Raw genomic sequence first — 20,637 nt, 5'->3', positions numbered from 1 at the left:
ACACGCTCAAATACTCAAGCTGTGCATGCTTGCATTGCAATATTTGTTGAATCGAATTCTACTCACACACACCGCATACACGTAAGTATGTATATATTAGTTGAGGCAATCTTCAGTATGTGTGTGCGTGAGCTGAACAAATAATTCTACGAATCTAAGATGTGAGGTGAATTGCAGCTGCTGTGGATAGCATTAAAAATTCGTTCGTGTTGTCTCAGCATGTGCCAATAAACAGGAGATAGTTTTAATGGATTTCGTTGCGGTTGCCAACACTCATACGCCGTGGCGGCTGCGCTTGTGGGGGAATTAAATTGTATAGAAAAGTTACGTGGGCTAATATGAAGGATAAAGCGCTCAGGCAATTGAAATGTCGATTTGAAGCCTTCCATACTGCTACTAAGTTATAATGAGATGAGTTTTTTGTTTTTGTTGCGAGAATACTTTAACTTGCTCTTGCAACATTTTAACTTGCAGAAAGTAAAGCATGCTACTATGATCTGAAATTTCATTTGCTCATATATATTTGAACAACTAAGCTTCTGAGCGTATCCCTAACCTTTTTCGAACACAATTTAATACCTTCTTCTACTATGATCTGAAATTTCATTTGCTCATATATATTTGAACAACTAAGCTTCTGAGCGTATCCCTAACCTTTTTCGAACACAATTTAATATCTTCTTCTACAAATTCTACATTAAAACTCACCCGTCAATTTGTATAAATTTTTTACGTTCTCCTCAAAATATGTGTCAATCATATGGATTTTCATATTCTAGAGACTGATACATGCAGTATACAGACGAAAAAAATCTCTGTCTCCGAAAATGTATGTATCTCATTAGTGTTCCGTAGTCTTCCTGTAAACTCTTACTGAGAGAGTCAACTAAAGATAGTAATCCGCTTGAACTGGCAACAATTAACTTAGACAAATTGCATGCATTTTTGTATGTTTTTTAAGCAGAGACCCAGCAAGTTTAGTTTGATGTTGATTAATTCAACAAATATAATCTTAAAACCATCTTGATTCATCACAATACCCAATGAGATGGGAGATAAGTGAATGGACTCGAAAGTCAAGTCAACTCCTTTAAAGGGAGTATTTATGCCTTGTCTCTTCTTCTAATTTTAATTTAAAAAAGTGGGTATGGACTACAAGGCCGATAGATGGGCAGCTATAGTGATGTTGAATTTCACTAAAAACTATTTTTTTTATTATTATTTTTTTTTTTAATTTGAATCAATCCGTTCTTTTGACTCAACTAATAATCCCTATTTAAGTTTATCTTTAAGATTATAATTGGAATTGCATTGTATCCAAAGAACAGAAAATATGAGCTGTTTTCCTGTTAATTGCCACGGTTCTTCGAAGTGTGTTCGAGCTTCATTATTTTTCTTTTTGGAACGTATTAATTGCAAGACTATGGGAACAAAAGTTCGCACAAAGCGCATTTTGCAGTGCATCAAGCTTCCAGGAATAATGTTTCCATATAAAGAAGATGATATCTATATATTGTTTTAAATGTTCATAAGTACAAGTACGGAAGGGCTGAGTTCGGATGTAACCGAACATCTTATAATCTCGCAATTTATTTATTTAATGTTTAACACAAACACATCGACGCATATATTAGATATAAAGCCCACTAGAATAACGATCTATCGGGGCTGAAGTAATTCCTGGACCGATTTTAACTTTTTTTTGCAACCAAGCTGCATTATAACCACGTTTATACGTACATTTTATCCACCGGAAGTTTGAAAATCCGTTTATCAGGTATAAGGAGCCTAGAGGAAGTATTGACCCAATACCCAATTTTGACATAGAAGCACAATATTCTATGGAAACATCGCCTTTGAATTTCTTTAGAATATCTGAGAGATTTACCTATATTTTCGGTAAAATATTAGCCACAACAATATATGAATGGAAGTTGGGCGTCTTTATAATCCTATTTCACCCATTTTTATGCTATAGGATGTCTAAGGAAAAGCTAAGCTTTAATAGCTTATTCAAAATATAAAGATGCTATCGACAAAATTTTTTCTGCCGCTACACCAACAACAAGACTGTTGTCTTCGTTACTTCTTTTTCGATTTAGAGACCTTTGTACAAAATAATCGAACTTAACCTCATTTTTCCTTCTATACTATGGAATGGTGTTTCAAGGTCACGTAAAGAAATAATGAAAAATATGCTCACCTAGAGGTTTGGATAACTTTTTAGTACCAATATAATGATATTTCCTGTTATAGAACAAATATCGCATATTATGAACTTTTATGTCGCCAAACTTTGGTTGTAAATGCCACGCGTATTAACGAAATCTACACAGATTTGCGTACAAAACTTTCAAATTGTATGCTAAGGAGGAGTGGGAAAACATTAACTTAATACTCTTTTATACGGCAATTTGCTTGACTGAACAAGTTTGGCAAACTAGCGCCATATGTGTCGTGGGAGCAAACATAACCTCAATGTCAGTAGACCAATAAAAATATTTGCCATGACAAAGCATTAAAAGATGATGATGGAAGACGAGCAAATCGTCACCTGAAATGCAAAATAACGTATCATCAAAAAATTCGAAATTGGGTTTTTTATTAATTACGATTCAACACATCATATTACATAAGTGTCAACAATTTTAGGCTTCTGCGACCCAAAATACCCAAGTTATATTAAAAATTCAAAAAAAAACGTATCAACAAGTGCATGCTTTCCTTAAACAAAATAACGTATCATCACTAATGTAAAAATAACAGAGTATTTTTTTTTTTTTTTATAACGGAGTTAGCCTTGATTTATTGTTATGTTTGTTTCTATTAGTTATGTTTAATGTGCTTTGGTGATATAATTTAAATCGTTTTTATACTGAAAGTTATAAAACAGGTAAAACAAGAAAAGTGTTGTGAAATAATAAGATGTGTTCCATAATTAAAGATGCTGAAAATAATAAAGAAAATGTGCAAGGTTGTAAAAAAATTAACAAAAGGGAAGAAAATATAAAAAATCGAATGTATGGTAAACAATATGACGGCTTATCAAAAGGAAATATTTGCGAAAGGAAACCACGAGAAATAAAAGCAGCATGCACATCTAATTATTGTGTACAAAGTTCAACTCGGCATTGTTCTCTTTATTCAGAAAATGTGCGGAAGGAGATATTTGAAAATTTTTGGCAAATGTCATGGGACCAAAAGAAAGTTTATGTAACTAGCAGTATTGAAGTTCATGCTAAAAAGCGGATTTATGTGGAAAATTCCCGACGTTCATATTCAAAATCCTATTTTTTGCATCATAAAAGAGTACGTCATCAAGTGTGCAGTAAAATGTTTTTGTCAACCCTTGGTATTTCGGAAACTATGGTAAGAAGTTGGTTGAGTTCCAGTGAACTTTATAGCACTCAATTGGGTCCTGAAAATAAAAAAAAAATTTGCAAGTGGAAAATCGAAGAAACACAATACGGGAAAAAACCTATCAAGATAGATTAAATTATTTAATTAAATGGTTGGAAGACATTCCGAAACTAGAATCCCATTACCGACGTCAGTATACAAATAAATTGTATTTTCAATCAGAATTTAAATCGTATGCAAATGTGTATGAAGTTTATTCTCGAGACTGTAAATCGCATAATGCAAATGATATCGCTCCTATATCCTTCCCAAATTTTATGAAATTTTTAAATACAAATAATTTATCGATTTTTAAACCAAGAAATGATATGTGTAACACTTGCATATCTTTCGAATCAAAAAATATCTCAGTGGAACAATATGATGTCCACAGAAAAGATATAAGGGAAATGAGAGAAGAAAAAAATAATGACATTGAAAGTGCTAAAGCGGGCTTATGCTCTTTATTATGTATGGACATGCAAGCGGTAAAGCTTATTCCGCAGTCAAAGGCAAATGCATCTTATTACAAAATGAAACTTCAAGTTCATAATTTTACTATATATATCGTTATTACTCATAAATCTGACAACTATGTCTGGGATGAAACTGAAGGCAGTCTTGTTGCTTCGACTTTCGCAACAATTGTAATAAAGCACATAAAGAAAGAAATACTTAATACCCCAAACATCCATCACTTTATTATATATTCTGATGGTTGCTTTTATCAAAATCGGAATGCAGTATTATCCAATGCCTTAATATCGTTTTGTGTAGTAAACCACATTACCATTGAGCATAAGTATTTAGTCGTAGGGCATACACAAATGGAATGTGACTCTACTCACTCATTAATACAACGCAAAATGAATAATAAACAAATTAATTTGCCCTCCCAACTAGTTCAACTAATGAAAGACGCACGAAAAAATCCATATCCACTAGTGGTTCATCACCTACAACACAGTTATTTCCTGGATTATGAAAATCTTCCAAAGCGGTATTCATCTATTCGACCAGGTAAACAATTTTACATCTATTTACATACGTACATGCACAAAACTTTGACAAGTTTTATGCTCAGCTTTCTATTCTATTTTTATTTACTTATTTAAAATATTTATGGATTTTTAAAATAAGTAAATTATTTTATTTTATTATATATTTGTTCTCTCAGGTAATAAAGTTGGAGATCCTACAGTAAATATGATTCGTGCTTTGGCATATGATACAACGGGATCCATATATTACAAAACCTGTTTTAAGGACGAGTATCAGCTTCTTCCAAAAAGGACTACCAGAAATTTTGAAATTCAGCAGCCTAATCTTTTGCACCCGCAAAGGTTAACGATATCCAAGAAGAAATGGCAACATCTGCAGGACCTAAAGGCTTTGATTCCAGCAGACTGTCATTACTTTTATGATAATATACCTTTTGAATAATTAATTGTTTAATAAACAATTATTAAACATTGTTCTCATTTTGCCTTGAAATATTTTAATTTTTTTTAGTACTTATGTACATATTAATAATAAAAATAACATGAAATATGGAAAACTTGCACCTGTTTTTATTTAAAATAAAAAAAAAGTATTAATATTCCAATTTTAAATTTTTATACAAATTTAGATTGATCATACGTTATTTTGATTCAGAAATGAAAATTCAAAATAACGTAAGACACCTACTATAAAATTAGCAGAATTTTTTTTTTATTTTTTTCCTAAAATATACTTATAGTGTTATGTTAATTCAGATTTGAAAATTTTGTTTCAATATCGCAAGTGGTTTTCTTTTTATACGGTTTTTTGCTTCTCCTGTAAACTTACGAAAAGTGATGTTACGTTATTTTGCATTTCAGGTGACGAAATACAAACAGCAAATTATATACTCACAAATATTTGCGCATAAAAACTAGCGAAATATGAAAATAACAAAGTTGAGAAGTGTTGCGGAAATTTAAAGAATGAGCAGGAATCGACAAAGTCGGGGGAATGAAAAGTTACGCCGACTCAGTGTCTATTTCTTGAGGCGAAAAATGGCAAAATGGCTTGTCATAGCCGATGAAATCAAGAGAAAACTCATTGAAGCGCCACTCATACACACACATTCACATAAGCAGCAGCGCCAATTACCAACCCACACAGACACAGAGACACACACGCATACAAATATCGAAATCAATAAAAATTTCATTTTACGTCAGCCAGTTTGATAGCGCACAGCGCTAAGTGTTGTTCAAACACACACACACACATTTGATAGAAACACAAAAATGATTATTGCTATTGTTGCTGTTGTTCCTGTTGTTGCTGACAGTGATGTTGATGACGAGTCAGATGACGCGTAGTGTAGTGCGACAAATGATGGCCATAGGCGCTGACAGCCGAGTGCTGTTGATAAACTAAAACATCTCGCATATTTATAGGCGCCCACACGTGTGCTTGTATGTGTGTGTGAGTGAAAATGATTGCTTTTGGCAGCAATATTAAAGGACATTTTCAAGCATTCAAACAGTAGTTGTTGCTGGCAACCACAACAGCTGCCAAAATATATTGAATTTTATTGATATAATTTAATGCAATGGTTGTTGTTGTTTGTGTTTTAGTGCTAAGTTGACAAGCAACATTAAGCATTAAAAGCGTTTATGTGACATGATAAATGTTTTAAAAGTGAAAGGGTGGGATTTATTTTTTAATTTTTTTTGTAAAAAATTAAAAGATTTTTTTGTTTTAATCAAATATTAAAATATTCCTTTACTACCTAAAAGTATTTTCGAAACAATTTGTAGAAAAATAGTCAAAAATATTTATTCGAACTTATAATTCGTTTTGTATAAAAAAACACATTTGTTAGTAAATTAAAAACCAAAAAAAAAAAATGTTTCGAAATTCGAAATATTAAATTTTCAAAAATGTTGTGAAGTTATTTTTATTCAACACTAAATTCATATATTTACTCCTTTAAAAAATTTTCATATTTCGAAATAATTTCTTAAAAATATGTTCTAAATTTTTATTCGAAAATTTCTAAACCTCGTTGTGTTTAAAAATTGCATTTGTTAGTAAATTTTTTAAAAACAAAAATTTCGAAAATTTTCGAAATTCGAAATATAAAATTTTTGAAATTGTAGTGTAGTTATAATTAAGAACTAGACATTTTTAAAGTAATTAGTTGAAAAAAATTTGGCCTCGAAATTCGAAAAAAATTTCAAAAAATATTTATTCGAATATTTCTATAATTCGTTTTGTTAAAAAAAACATTTGTATGCAAATTTTTGATATGTATTATTTTAAGTAATTAATTTAAAAAAAAAAATTGAAATTCGAAATATTAAATTTTCGAAAATTATTATCACTCAAATATAATTTTACATACATTTTAGGAAGATTTTTATCCAAATATTAGTATTTAAATTTAAATATTAATATTCTGAAAATTTTGAAAACTTATAGCAATTTATTTTCTTTTCGTTCTAAAAATTTTGAAATCTAAAATTTTCGAAATCCAAAATATAAATTTCGAAAAAAGTGTTATATTTAATAATTTATGTTTTTTATTTAAGTTTTGGAAAACAACATATTTCGAATTTGTTTACAAAATATTACAATTTTAAAACTCTTTACTTGAAGAATGTTGTTAGAACTTTTACAAACCAAAAATTTTTTGAAATTTCAAGTTTAGATTTTACATAATTTATCATGATTTGCTATTCATTTAACTAATATATAGTTTTTAATATACAATAATTTACTCCTTCTTTTCCCTTTTTTCGAATGCCTCGTCTCCTTTGAGTAGAGTTTTTGTAAGTGCTTATGAATAATTTAAGTTGGCATACTCACTTTTCCCACACTCTCATTAGTTGGTAATGTAATACTTATTTGAAGAGCGTAAGTTCAATTCCCAAAAGGCGCATGCGTCAGACGAAGAGCTCTTTTCGTTTCTTTTTTTTAAGTTTTTTATTTTGATTTATGACGGTATGATAGCACGTTTGCACAGTGTTCCAGAACTTTAGAAACCCTAAAACATGTTTAAAAAAGAAGAAGATTACAAAATATTCTAGTATAACTAGTATAAAATATTTACAAATAGACTCTCAACTCATTACAGATTTTGGGTACTATACCACAAAGTCAAAAGACTCGTAACAATCTCACACATTTTAGCCTAAAAAAAATTTGAAAATTGTGATCAAAGCAGATCTTGAAACCAACATTATGTAATATTGAGTATAATCTAATAAACAGCTTGGCAACCAACTGGCGATCTGGGGTCATAGGCTCACTAACTGCGGTTGATATAATGGATTATAAGCAAAAAAATTCGAAATTTTTAAGAGTTTTGAACGAATTAGTTTCAAAATGTATATTTCGAGATCTAAGGGGTATAAGAGAAATTTCGAAATTCGAACTTTAATAATTTCGAGATCGAAAGGATATATAGGCTTGTTTTAAGACTTCGCTTGTGCTATTTTCCAACACTTTGAAATTTAGAAATTTTCAATTTTCGAAATTCGAACTTTAAAAATGTCGAGATCGAAGGGATATAAGTTTAAGACATCACTTTTATGCTATTTTCCAACATTTTGAAATTTAAAAATTTTCAATTTTCGAAATTCGAACTTTGAAAATTTAAAATTTTGGTTGAACTTTTACTAAAATTTAATACTTTGTTTCTCCATTACAATTTGCTCCACTGTATACCACTATTGCCTTCGTGAACTCCCATCACCCCCAACAACAGTCGATAACGTCGTCATCGTAATCAACGTTGTTGTTGCCATCATCGTCGTTGCTGTTTGACTCATGCGAGCAACGAGTTTCAGGTTACTAACGTCTGGCTTACCCTTAAGCGTCGTAGTACTCGGTTACTCGCAGCTCGTGTCAGGTTGGTTTGTTACGTTCACGCGCAGACTGAACAAAAGTGCTCGCTACTATCGATTTTGTACAGAAATTTTTAAATTCACACCAGAAAAGCAAGAAAAGAAAGCGCTGAATACAAAAAAATACAAGCGAAATACAAGAAAAAGTGAGAAGAAATATTTATTTGAAGTATTTAAAAGTGTTAAAAACGTAATTAAACGCTGGTGACTGTGTGTGCTTGAAAAAAATGTGTATTCTGAATAACTGTTATACCAACAGCTGAAAAATTTTCATCCATCTATACTGTGTATGTTGGCCTTTACTGGCTGGTTGACGGGCTGACTGTGCTGCTTTTCTATAGTTGCCGTAGCGTTTGTGCGTGTGCGTGTGACTGGTGCGTGCGTTGGCCATGCCCTGCACACAAAATAACTGCTTCGCCCCTCCCGCAACACTTCAATGTGCGCCTTTGGCTATTTACTGCTATTCTCGCTATTTCTAACATCGATACTGGTATTTCTAATATTGACTGCGACAGCGACCAAGGAATCGCTTTTGGAAATTTTACATTTCGATAATGTGCAACAACAACAACAAGAATAGCTGGATAAAACAATAAATGCAAAATATACTGAAAAAATTACACAAAAACGCCTAAAAGTGACCTGCGCAAAATTGTTTCTATTAAGTTTTTACGTATAATACTTGTTGTCTTCAGTTTGGCAATTGGTAAAAGCGAAAATGAAATAGTCCAAATTTGTACTTATGAAAATTAGTCATCATTTTGCAAATCGAAACTTTTCATATACATATTAGTTTTTCATATTATTTTGATGTTTTCATTTTAATTTTTGATTTTTATTGAAAAATGTTTTATTTATTCTCAATTGCTTGAAAAAAATTTATTTTGAATACAAATAGTCACTTTTCAGTTTGAAATAACTACATTTGTATGTATTTGTAGCTAGAAATGAAAATTTCCTTGCATACATACAGGCGCTTAACAACTAAAATAAATTTTCTCAGCAGCTGAGTGTCTACTTATTCACATAATACGTTCTAATACTTTCTTTCAACGAAATTAAAAGCCTTCAAGTTTTTATACATATTATAAAAAAAATACTTTGCATACCTCTAGGCGCGCATATAGTAATTTTCCACAATTTTACACGACTTAGAAAAAAAGAAAAACTCAAATAGTCTGAAAATATATATATTTGTTATATACTCTAGTACACATACTTTGTGTAATTTTCAGCTGCTCCACACACATTCCAAATACTCTGCATAATTTTAGGCGTTCGCATGCTCAATTTAAACAAAAATTAGTTACTCACTTTGGAACACAATATTTTCCTCACCTCAATACATTAACTTACGGCTCAAATACAATTGAGTCAAAATTCATTGCCTACTTTTAGGCGCCCACACTCACTATCCTCTCTTATTTGGTACGCCATTAACTTACACTCCAAGCAACTGCACATATAAACTACCAGAATGAAAATTTATTAGTAAAGGTCATGACAATGCAAACAAAGTTGAGCTACATATACACACGTGTCTACGTAGACACACATACATAGGAGGTATGAAAAATAAAAAATCATTTTTCAGTAATCGCTTTGTAGTAAATGTAGAAATGTTCAAAATACTATGCCATTGTGTGTCATAATAAAATTATGGTTTATTTAGACTATGCGCCTAAAGGTATGCTACATTATTTTAAATTTAATGACTTTTATATAGTTTTCAGTGTGCAAAATACCGTAAATGTCAATATATTAGGCTCGTAGGAGCACAGTTATATTACTTGTTATAACAAACCTTATAAAATACGTGACAGATTTTATTTGTTGGTCCTTGACAGCTTAGCGTGTTAAAGACCATTGAGGGAGGCTGAGACACGAGGTCACAATTTTAATTTATTTAAACGGACTTGTGAATGTATTATAATTGAAATCAGAATAAAGCAATGTCATTGTACCGCTACTATTTGGCTTTCAAGCCTTAATTGAAGAACTCTTCCTCTTGTAATCCAATAGTGTACTCTAAGAATCCTCTCAAGATCAAGAATTTATTTATCTTTTTTAAGCTGTTAATGTTCCTAGGCTCATAGGCTGTCGTCATAGATGAAGACATTCATTGGATAATTAAAATTTTTTCTTTCAAATTTACTTTCGTTTTTACATTATAATTTATTCGTTTGATTTTTCCGTCGCTCATCTGGTACATCGAAATATGCATGCGCTCACCTTGTTACACGTCAACTAATGTCAAAAAATACATACTTTAAATCAACCTAACATTAATAACAATAAATATATTTATAACCTAAAAAAAAATATTTTAATATTTAAAATAAAAAGTTCCAAATAAACTAAAAGAAAAAATATTTTGCGCATTTCACGCATTTTTAACAGTGTTTTTGGTGTGATACAAAAGTGTTTTAAGTGTTGTGATTATAGTGTGTACTCGCTTTGGCAGCTTGACACTCTTTTGTTTTGAGTATTATGTGCGCGCTCTCAAATGTACTCTCTCTCGTTTTATAAACTTACTACCCTAATTTGCTTTCCTGCTTGATTGCAACTCTCTCACTTTTTCTCTCACATTGAAATTGTCTCTCATTCAACACTCTCTATTTTTCTCCGTGTTTAGTTTATCTCATATAATTTTCTCTCATGATTTTTTAATACACTTTCCAATGCTTACTGAATCCGATTTTGTGCCGAAGTCATATTCCAATCAGCGCTTACGAACAAAACCGAAAGGAGTACTTATGCTTCGGTTAGTTTGTTATTTGACGAGCGTTTTAGTGACAAATCTTTGTAACGGTTTCATGCTTACGGTCAGTGCTTGCGGTTGACGCAAAGTGAAAAGCGATTACATATATGTGAAAAAAATTATGAATAAAAGTTTGTATATAATACACAAGAATTTGAATTTGAAAAATGTGATTTTTTAATTGAAAAATTGCCAATAAAAAGTAATAAAAGTTTGTCTAATATAATATAGACATCAACAACATCATCTAAATGTGAAAATATTATATATTTTACATAACGCGAGAAGAATTAGTTCCAAAAATATAGAAAGTTATTTTCGAAACTCGAACTTTCATATGTGAAATGTGCAAAATATTTTTTAAAAACTTCAATAGTTTTCTAATATTTCTTTTTCGTACAAGAAATATTAATTTGTTTTCTTTAACATTTTTTAGCTCTGTGAATTTGGTTAGCTCGTGAAACGCACGACTGCATTAAGCAACTGTTTAAACTACTACGAACATAAAAACGAAAACTTCGAGCATAAATTATTTCAATTGAAAAACGAAATAAGTTTTTAAAGGAAAAGTGCAAAAAAATATGAAATTTGTAACAGCTACTCACTTGGATTAATTTTGCATGCTGTTTTGAAGCAGCATAACGGAGAGGAATAAAAAGTTTTAAAGGTAAAGTTTTATTATCAAGAATAACAAAATTCTAAGTTATATTTTGTGATATTATTTCAAGGAAAACGTGATAATGATGGAGAAACTATGTCGCTTAAAAAATAACAAATTACTGGCTTTGAGATATATATAATATTTACAATAATAAACACTGCACTTTGCATATCGTTTATCTTCATTATAGAAACCAGAAACCTTTCCAGATTTCAGATATAAATTTGAGTTGTCTTTGCTGTTGTGGCTCTTTTAGATGTTTGGTCAAGACTCTGCTCTTATTTATGGAGAGCATATTAACATTTTACGAGAGGAATCTTAGAGTTTTAAACCATCTCTCGAACAGCTCATAGATTTTGTTAGAATTGGCGGATATAATATGATATGTGTACTGTTTTGCGACCCAAAGTCACTGGCCAATTTTACTTTCAAGGTTCCTCTATAAACTGAACTTGTTTTTCATGATATGTGTCAATTCTTTGATAGTCGTTTTTATGTCACGTCGGTTTTGTAAATGAGATTTGAGGAAGATTCCTTTGTTATCAAAGTATAAACTATACACCCGCTCCATAAAAGCGGATTTGTTCTGAGATTTTGGGAACACTTTAGAGACAAAGTAGTCTTCGAGCATAGAGGAATAGCGTTTAAACTTGTATGAGGTAAGAATGTGGATCCATTTAGATTTATATATATATATATATATATATATATATGCGTTTTAGGTATTGATAATGGCTCAGTAGTCGATTATCTACTGCCAATCGACACTCTCAATAGGGGTGTAACACTGTTATATTTATTTTGTGCAGCAGCATAAAACTTTTCCTGAAATGAAATGAGAACTGTTTTGTCCAAATCATTCCGTGTCCGTTCCGATTATTTCGACTTATCTGTTTTAAGCGTGAAATTCGAACTTTAACATTTCAAAGCTTTAGTAACGAAGTTTTAACTGTAACATTTTTATCAAAATGGTTTTCATCCCTCTTGAAGAAATTTTTTTGAGAATATATAAATTTTTTACACAAGTTTTATTTCATTAAAGCCTTTGAAGCCCCATTCCAGAATAAAATGGTTTGACATTGGCAATCATAAATCTAACTCACATTTATAGCATGGCAAGATTTATTTCTAAATAACTGTCCAATAACGAGGTAGCGCTGAGGGAAAAAACTCAGTGCTCAGCTGAAAATATAGTTGATTGAGGTATGCATAGCAATTCAATTTCTGTTCTGAATTCTGTAATATCCATGTATTCTCTGAGGTTTAGTAAGTCGCTATCTTCAGCTAATATACACAAATCAGCACAATATGCAAATTTGGAGCTTACAATTTAGATATTCAATAGGCAATTTTGTATACCAAGAGTTTATTCTTCATTTTTATTCTCATAAGTGTATTATGTAGATATCTATATAAACAACTCACTAAACCTTGCGGGTAGCGATTCGAACACATAACTATTTTTGACAGGAAAACATAGATTAAATATAACGAGCAGAGAAGAGCTACATTGAAGTCATTATATATATTTCTTTAACTGTGTTTTACTAAAATTTCGTTTCAATAAATTATTTTAAAAATTTTCTTTTCACATAAGAAAATCGCATTCCGTCATTTACTATTTTATATTGTACTACGAAGCAATGTATTCATGGATGAGGGTGTGCGCCTTGAAGGGATTCCCTTCATTACGCTACCATGAGTCATACGAAATCTTGACACATACACATATACCTACATACATATATCATTACGAATACCGTTAGTGTTTATATACAATACTTGCCACTCACTTTGGCAGTAGTTTTATCGCTCTTCATCGACTGCCGGTGGTTGTTAGCGCTGAAAACTATTGTTTTTGCTGTGTTCCCATTGACATTATACAATATGAGAGTGGCGCGTTGGCGCTACTGCACTGGAATGATAATATAGTTGTATTTGACTATTCACACCAATACTCAAGCATACATGGATACAACTATATATATTTGTATGTATTTACATATATATGAGCATGTCTTATGTTGTCTTACCACCTCCTTTTTGCCTTTCGACCACTTTTATCGCTATACTCAACTCTATATTCTATATTGTTAGCATGCTCCGAGTGTTATATGAAGACATACAAGAGTGTGGCTCTTTCTTTCCTCGCACACACAAATGTCAAAATACACTCACACTTGCAGTCTACTGAACAATTTCGCTTTGTGTACTTGTTGTGTTGTTGTAACTTTTGTGCTGAAAACCGCTTTCTAATCAGTGAAAGAATGCTCTATTGTTCTTTCTTCGATTGTGCTGAAGTTGCCTTCTCAAATATTGAATAACGGAATGCGCGTACAATAGAAATGTCAGATAAAAGATAAATTCACTTTTTTTTAGTTTAGTTGGCACATTTAACTAAGTGAAAGAATTTCATTGCGATTTGTTCGAAAGTGATAGTAATAATCGAAGTGTATTTATTAAAGTGAAGAAAGTGTTTTGTTTTGTTATTGATTCAAAAATTATTTTTTGTATTATAATTAGAAATAGCAGTTTTAAGCCTTTATAAAATGACCTCAAGATCTCTGCTTCAGCATCTTTCTTACAAAAATATTATTATCAAAAGTTCACTATCATTCGATGTTACAGATAACGGTGAGAGTGTGAGGAGCATAGATAATTCAACTGATGAAAAATTTACCTCAGCTTTCAGTACTGTTAGGGAAAAAATAAGTTTTTGAGGTTAGTTCTATTACAAATAATTTATCTTCTCTAACAATAATCTATCTCGTTTCTAACATGAGATGAAATTAGTAGCTTATAAAGACCTCCGCCGGATCTATGGTCACCAACTTGTCTACAAGTGAATCGAAAATTAAAATAAAGTGGAAATATTTTAATTTAGCTAATTCTTATTCGTTATACTAAGTTAGTTATTCATTAGCGATACTTAGCCTCTAACAGACGCTTTTAATTCTCCTTATTCTTTCGTCAACGATTTTTTACCGTACATAATTTGCTGCAGCATAAATTCATTATATATTATCAAAATAGGATAGTCTCTTCCAAAAGAACCTAATAATTCTAAGAACAGCTTGAATTGTAGATTTAAAAGGATATCCCTCTTCCATTTACTTTATGATTAATGAGTATGAATCGATTATGGGTATGAGTGAGACTTCATATGCTGATTAATACCAAATAAATCTCTAAATGGAGATTATTATTTTTCTAAAATTCTTCTGCTATTTTTATATTCCCGCACATAGTACACAGAATCTATTCTTCTACTTAATTTATCGGTGCATATTTGATTGAGTTATTTTTTGAACCTAATTTGGAACCGACCAAGGTCGCACGACCTTTCGAACTAAATATTCTTCAAATTAACTGCCAAACTTTCTAAGTCGATGTGAGGTCTTTCTTGTGTCTTCGAAATAACTAGATCTTAGCGCCATCTAACGGATATTTACTTTACTGCAGAACAAAAATGGCAATACAGCAAATCCTTTCATTTTCTACTAAGATCTATAATCTTTACAGAGGATTAGGGAATTATATCGATTATGTTGTTTTTGGATTTATTCCGATTTTCCTACTTCATTAACCAATATTGAGTTAAGCAGCAAAAAAGTCGAGTTTTCAATATCGAAGAACTCAAAAAGTTGCTCTCAGGCTCTCAGGATTGAGCTTTTGATAATGCTCCATGGTATTAATGGTGTATAAAGCCACCAAGTCGAAAGAAGAGCGAAAATGAGACTCTCAAGTTCAGTTTAGAATAACTTGGAACAGTAAAAGTGCCTTGAGAGATTAAATCTAAATAGAATCTGGTAAAAAATTACGGACTCTGTGGCGTTTATTCTTTGGTTCCAAGCACTGTTTCTTCGAATAATCGTGACAAAAAATTTATTTCCATAAAACTTTTAAGAATTGAAAATGCATAGGCTAAACGATTATAAAAGGAACAAATTTCAAGCAAAAAATAAGGCGTATTTAAGCTAAAAATATCATTGTTTGCTTATAGGCGCAATTCAATTGAAAATTTCGATTATTAAACACATTTACATTTGCTTAAGTAGCTTTTAAAATCCATTTTTTTCAGGGTCATTGAACCCGTACCACTAAATTTTATTTAATTTTAGACACTCTACCAATTCTACAACACACACAAAGTCACGATGTCCCCTAAAAGTTGATTACCATTCCATTTACTTAAAATTCAGTTAACTTCCTGACTTCCCCATTCTCTGAGATTTATTTTTATACACATTCGCCTACCCACTATAAAGTTTTCCGTTAACCACATTTACTACAAAATATAAAACGGAAATTTAATTACAAATATTGTTGTTTGCCATTCAAGAGCAAAAAGCGCTCATAAAGCAGCCGAAGATGATGAAGAAGAAGAACAAGAGAAAACTCCAAAGAAAATTGTCGCATTTATTGCCAATTTACATGAGTCATCAGTCAGCAAGAAAGGGCATCCAACAGTCAAGAGCAGACGTTAAGCCAACGGGCGGCAATTGGAGCCCAAAGAAAATGGCGGACGCCATATGACGGCAGTCAACTACCAACAACAAGAGCAAACATTAAATAATATTTGTTATGTTATGTGTTTGTTTTAAATTTATGACAGTCGCTGTGGTTGCCGCTATGTATATAACGGGAAATGAGGAAGTTAAAAATGAGCGTGCCCTTTAAATGTGTGTGTGTGTGTTTACCGTTGGCGGCAGTCGCATGTGGCGCTGTCGAGTCTCTTGGCCATAAAATACTGTCCCGCCTCATGCGTTCATAAAAATGGTAGAAAAAGCAAAAAAAAATTGGCATAATAACAGTAAAACTTGGCTACCGAGTTAACTGAGAAAAGCGCATGAATAACACGAAAGCCACTGGTATGAGCTAACCAATGTTGGCATTAAGTTGTAAAACGGCAGAATGAAATAGTTGCTGTTTTAACCGTAAAACTCCTACCGATGAACTAGTGGAAATAGGAAAGAAAATCGCGTAATTTTTGCTGTTTTCTTTTCATTGTTTTTGGTTGCCACAAAGTGAGTCATTCCCGGTTTTGGGGTTGGTAAGTTTGTTTATTTGCGACTTCTACTATTGAAGTTGGAAAAGGCTCTGTTATGAATTGTGAAGATTTGCTATTGTTGTTAGAAAGCTAAATTGTCTCAGTTTTATTAATTATATTTCTTCTTCTTCCTTCTACGGTTTTTTGAATATACATAAAATTTTTTTTTTTCCATTAGCTGTTTTTGTTTCTAACTAGTATAGTCATATTAACTCTCTTCGATTCGTCATTTCTCTGCTCGCAATCTTTGGGCGTTGCTTTCTCGTCATAATTTTGCATGTATCCATCATTCTTGTTTTCTTCAGTGATATTAAGTCTTGAACCACCTGTCTTTTGCTTCAACATCGACGAGGTTTAACTTTGAAAATCACGAAAATGCCAATTTCTTAGTCGCTTATGACGCTTTTTAATGAACGAGATGTTTTTCATCTTATTTCGATGAAAAACTGGCTTATACTTCCTGAAAATCTCTATATTTATATAAATTTATCGAAGTGCCCGATATTTACACCTCAACATATCTTAGATTGCAATAATCATGACACAAATCATACGAGATCTGTTACAAAAATAGTGTGTATTTTCAAATTTCGCGGGCTACGTGTGCTGGAGGCCTCAGCACATCAACAAAATATTGAGAAAGCGAAGAAAATTGTTATAGAGAATAGTCGAATCACTATTAGAGAAGTTGCAGTGTGGCAGTAAAGTTCGTTCAAAATTGCTGAATTTTGATTTAAAAAAACCCTCGCATGAGCATCGCTGAGGAATTGTGGAAAGACGTCATCGGGAGATAGATCTAGGGTCATAACTGGTAACGAATCGTGGGTATATGGTTAAGATATCGAAATCAAAGTCCAATCGTCCCAATGGACTTCGAAATCGCTGAGAGAGCTCAAGGGCATACCAAAAATGTATATCAGAACTGCTTCCAGTACACAAGTATATTGAAGGGGACAATGTACAAATTTATTAATAAATAAAATTAACCTAATTTTTTGAACAGACCTCGCATATTTTTATTTACTTTGTTTTTTTTGAATATCCATCTTTGACTCCTATCTGCATTTATCACAGAAGATTGACTGAACACAGGTAGATATCTCTGAAATTAGAGACCTAAAGACTTACATAATGTATTATAATTAATTACGTTTGCAATAAGCTCAATTACTAATTCCGAACGAAAATATTACGATTATGGAGGCTACTTATTTATTACAAAAGCTCTTGGAAAAAGGGGTTTGGTTCAATAACCCAGCCGAATGTTGTGCTGTAAAATTTATTTATACTATGAGACGAAATATATTATTAAGGATCAAAAGAGTAAATAATGTGTCTATTTGTTTCGTTTTATATTTCCTAAATAGTTTTTTAGGGTGCTCAATGCTATATGGTATTTTACGACCTTCTCAAAGATTATACCAGTCTATTTCATTTATACCAGTTGTTTGTTCGATTCGATACTTGCTAAGCTCTGGAAAAAGGAAGTCTGTTATGTTATTAGATATATTTAATAGCGATATGTTTTACAAATAAATGTAAGAGCTGCTTTTCTGAGCACCACTACCTTCCATGCTATTCAATTAACCTTAAACAGCATTTAACTCATTATACGAATATTTAACTTACCAGAAATTGGCGTATATTCTACGAAAACCAGAATTCAGATTTTCTAGACTTCTATACCTTCAGTTAAACATTTTATACCATAAATATTATATTTATCCCGGTAATTTTTGAAAGTTGGAAAATTATTAGTTTTGCTTCCAAAACATTTTCTGTGACTTCAACAAACCCCTTTCAGTAATACCATATAAATTACTGTGAAACTATGAATTTAAATGCTGTAAATGACAACGACACGGTGGGAAATTTGATCCTTTATGCATTTAAATGTTTCATTTCAATATTGCACATACATACATATTATTAACACTAACACAACATTGAGTGAGCCAGCTGCTAACTTCAAAGTTATGACCTCACTCAAAGCATTTTAAATTACGAACAACGCGCATATAAAGCGTTCTGCGAAACTCCACAGGAGTTGACGACCGCGCACCGCACCAACAATTTAATTAAAAATTTGCTGGAATTACAATTTTGAAGCGAAGAAAACAACCCCAACAAAATGTCGTCAACACACAAAAGACGACTTGCAACAACAGCGAGAACAAAAACGAAAATTCTGTTAAAAGCGAGTCAACAACTTTTGCGTGGCTTTCTTTCCGCATGTTGCTGTTGTTGTTGTGTTGCGCTTTGTTGTTGAAAATTACAAAAAATGAAATTTAAATGTAAATAATAAGTGGTTGCGGCAACGCGCACTCTAAACACACATACAGGTACGTATGTATATACAAGTTGTTGCCATTACGCTCCTACGCTTTCATTGTTACTCATACGCCATGGCGACCCAACACACACTTGAAGAGCGCGCAGCTGGGGTAAAGCTCAAGCTTTTCTGTCCGCGTGAAACAAATGTGTAAGCATAAAGGTTGCTTTGATAATTTGTGAGCGGATTTACGTAAGCGTTAATGCGCCAGTGTTGCCACAGATGTGCATTTGTGTGTATATATAGCTGTGCTTTGTGTTGGTTGGCATTCATTAAAGTAAAACTCGGCAACTTTGTGACGACTTTTCTGACTTTTTTCCTTTTACGCATACAAATAAAGAGACACATACATAGAAATTTCCACTTAAGCTCTCACACATATTAACTTTTCGCTGCGCTTGTGTGCGTGTTCTAATGCGCAGGTACTCAGCGTAATAAACAAATTAATGTGGTAATTACGCGCGAATTGTTACGAATTTCTTTTCCGCAACTTTGCAACGCTTTGCCTACCCATACTACTCTAACTCTCTTTGCTCTGCTTTTGTATGTGTCGCATGCTTGTGGCATAAATGAAAACAGTGGTAGCGAAAAAGATGCGTCGCGTGTGCTCACTTTAACGTCACTAAAATAGCGAATTTTATTAATGCTAATCGTTTTCTCATTCCAGCAATGAATTTTGTCGCAGCGGAATTAATTGGCTACTTTATGTACCCAATGGTGCTGCTTATTACAATATTTTAGTTTGTTGTACTATGTATGTATACTTCTATATTTCCTTGAGTAGAACACTAAGTAGATATTGTACATACATACATATACTTCTAATGGTTCAACTTTGGTTTTTGTCATGTGTGATTCTTGATGTAGATCTAGTAGAGTTCATTCAAGTTTTAATCCGTCTTAGACCAATTTCTTCTTTTCAAAATATATTGAGCTTAATTAATTCGATCGAAAAAAAATTCGCTTAGATCGAAAAATATTGCGCTGAAATCACTGAAACCATATCGAAAATAAAATTTTCAATCGAAGTAAACTCACTTATGGACTTGAAAATACTTTCCGTGGCTCATGGATGTCGCCAATTTCGAAATCATGGAATCTCCAAAATCGAAATTTTTTTCGAAATCTATCTGTTGGTGAGTGGCTTGTGGAATTTTTTAAATAAATGGAGTATAATAATTTTTGGGAAGACATTTCACAAAAGTTTAACGCTGTAGGGTCTCCAATCAAGGACAAATAATAATGGACCAGACCAGGTAATGGAAACTAATACTAATATGTAAATACTGATGAGTACTGCACTTTAAAAGAATTAATATAAAATTTTCAGCGCTTAAATATCACTTATATGTAAAGCAATTGTTTCCATTTTAAATATTATCAAACTTGTCAAATTTGTCGGCAAATCAGTTTTACTTTCACTTTGTGGTAACAGTTTATCGACGGAACCAATGATTGCATGAAATTTTTGGATCGGAAATCCTAGTATCGAAATCGAATTTGAGAATCAATAATTAGGCCAATTATCTTTATTGAGGTCTACAATTTCCA

General features: G+C 31.9%; 2 protein-coding genes across 10 annotated transcripts in view; both read left to right on the top strand.

Moving 5' to 3' along the window:
* The window catches only part of LOC105213275 (kinesin-like protein unc-104), a 100,273-nt gene that overhangs the window by 50,195 nt on the left and 29,441 nt on the right, over positions 1 to 20,637 (top strand). For 5 of the 9 annotated variants that reach the window (XM_054232987.1, XM_054232990.1, XM_054232989.1 and 2 more), the window contains exon 3: positions 11,480 to 11,710. The exons of 2 other annotated variants lie outside the window; for them this stretch is intronic. The gene's annotated coding sequence lies outside the window, so the exon portion shown is untranslated. Of the gene's footprint in view, positions 1 to 8,245; positions 8,989 to 11,479; positions 11,711 to 20,637 lie in introns of those variants that run through there. 2 more of the 9 variants (XM_054232984.1, XM_054232985.1) reach the window with 2 other exon arrangements.
* On the top strand, positions 3,974 to 4,879 carry LOC128922465 (uncharacterized). The gene is made up of 2 exons (XM_054232991.1): positions 3,974 to 4,419; positions 4,577 to 4,879. The coding sequence occupies exons 1-2, from the start codon at positions 4,227 to 4,229 to the stop codon at positions 4,840 to 4,842; spliced, it is 459 nt and encodes a 152-aa protein (XP_054088966.1). The 5' UTR covers positions 3,974 to 4,226; the 3' UTR covers positions 4,843 to 4,879.

This window comes from Zeugodacus cucurbitae, chromosome 6 (genome assembly GCF_028554725.1).
Source record: "Zeugodacus cucurbitae isolate PBARC_wt_2022May chromosome 6, idZeuCucr1.2, whole genome shotgun sequence".
NCBI classification, from domain to species: Eukaryota; Metazoa; Arthropoda; class Insecta; order Diptera; family Tephritidae; genus Zeugodacus; species Zeugodacus cucurbitae.
This window is presented reverse-complemented; position numbering and strand designations above follow the sequence as displayed.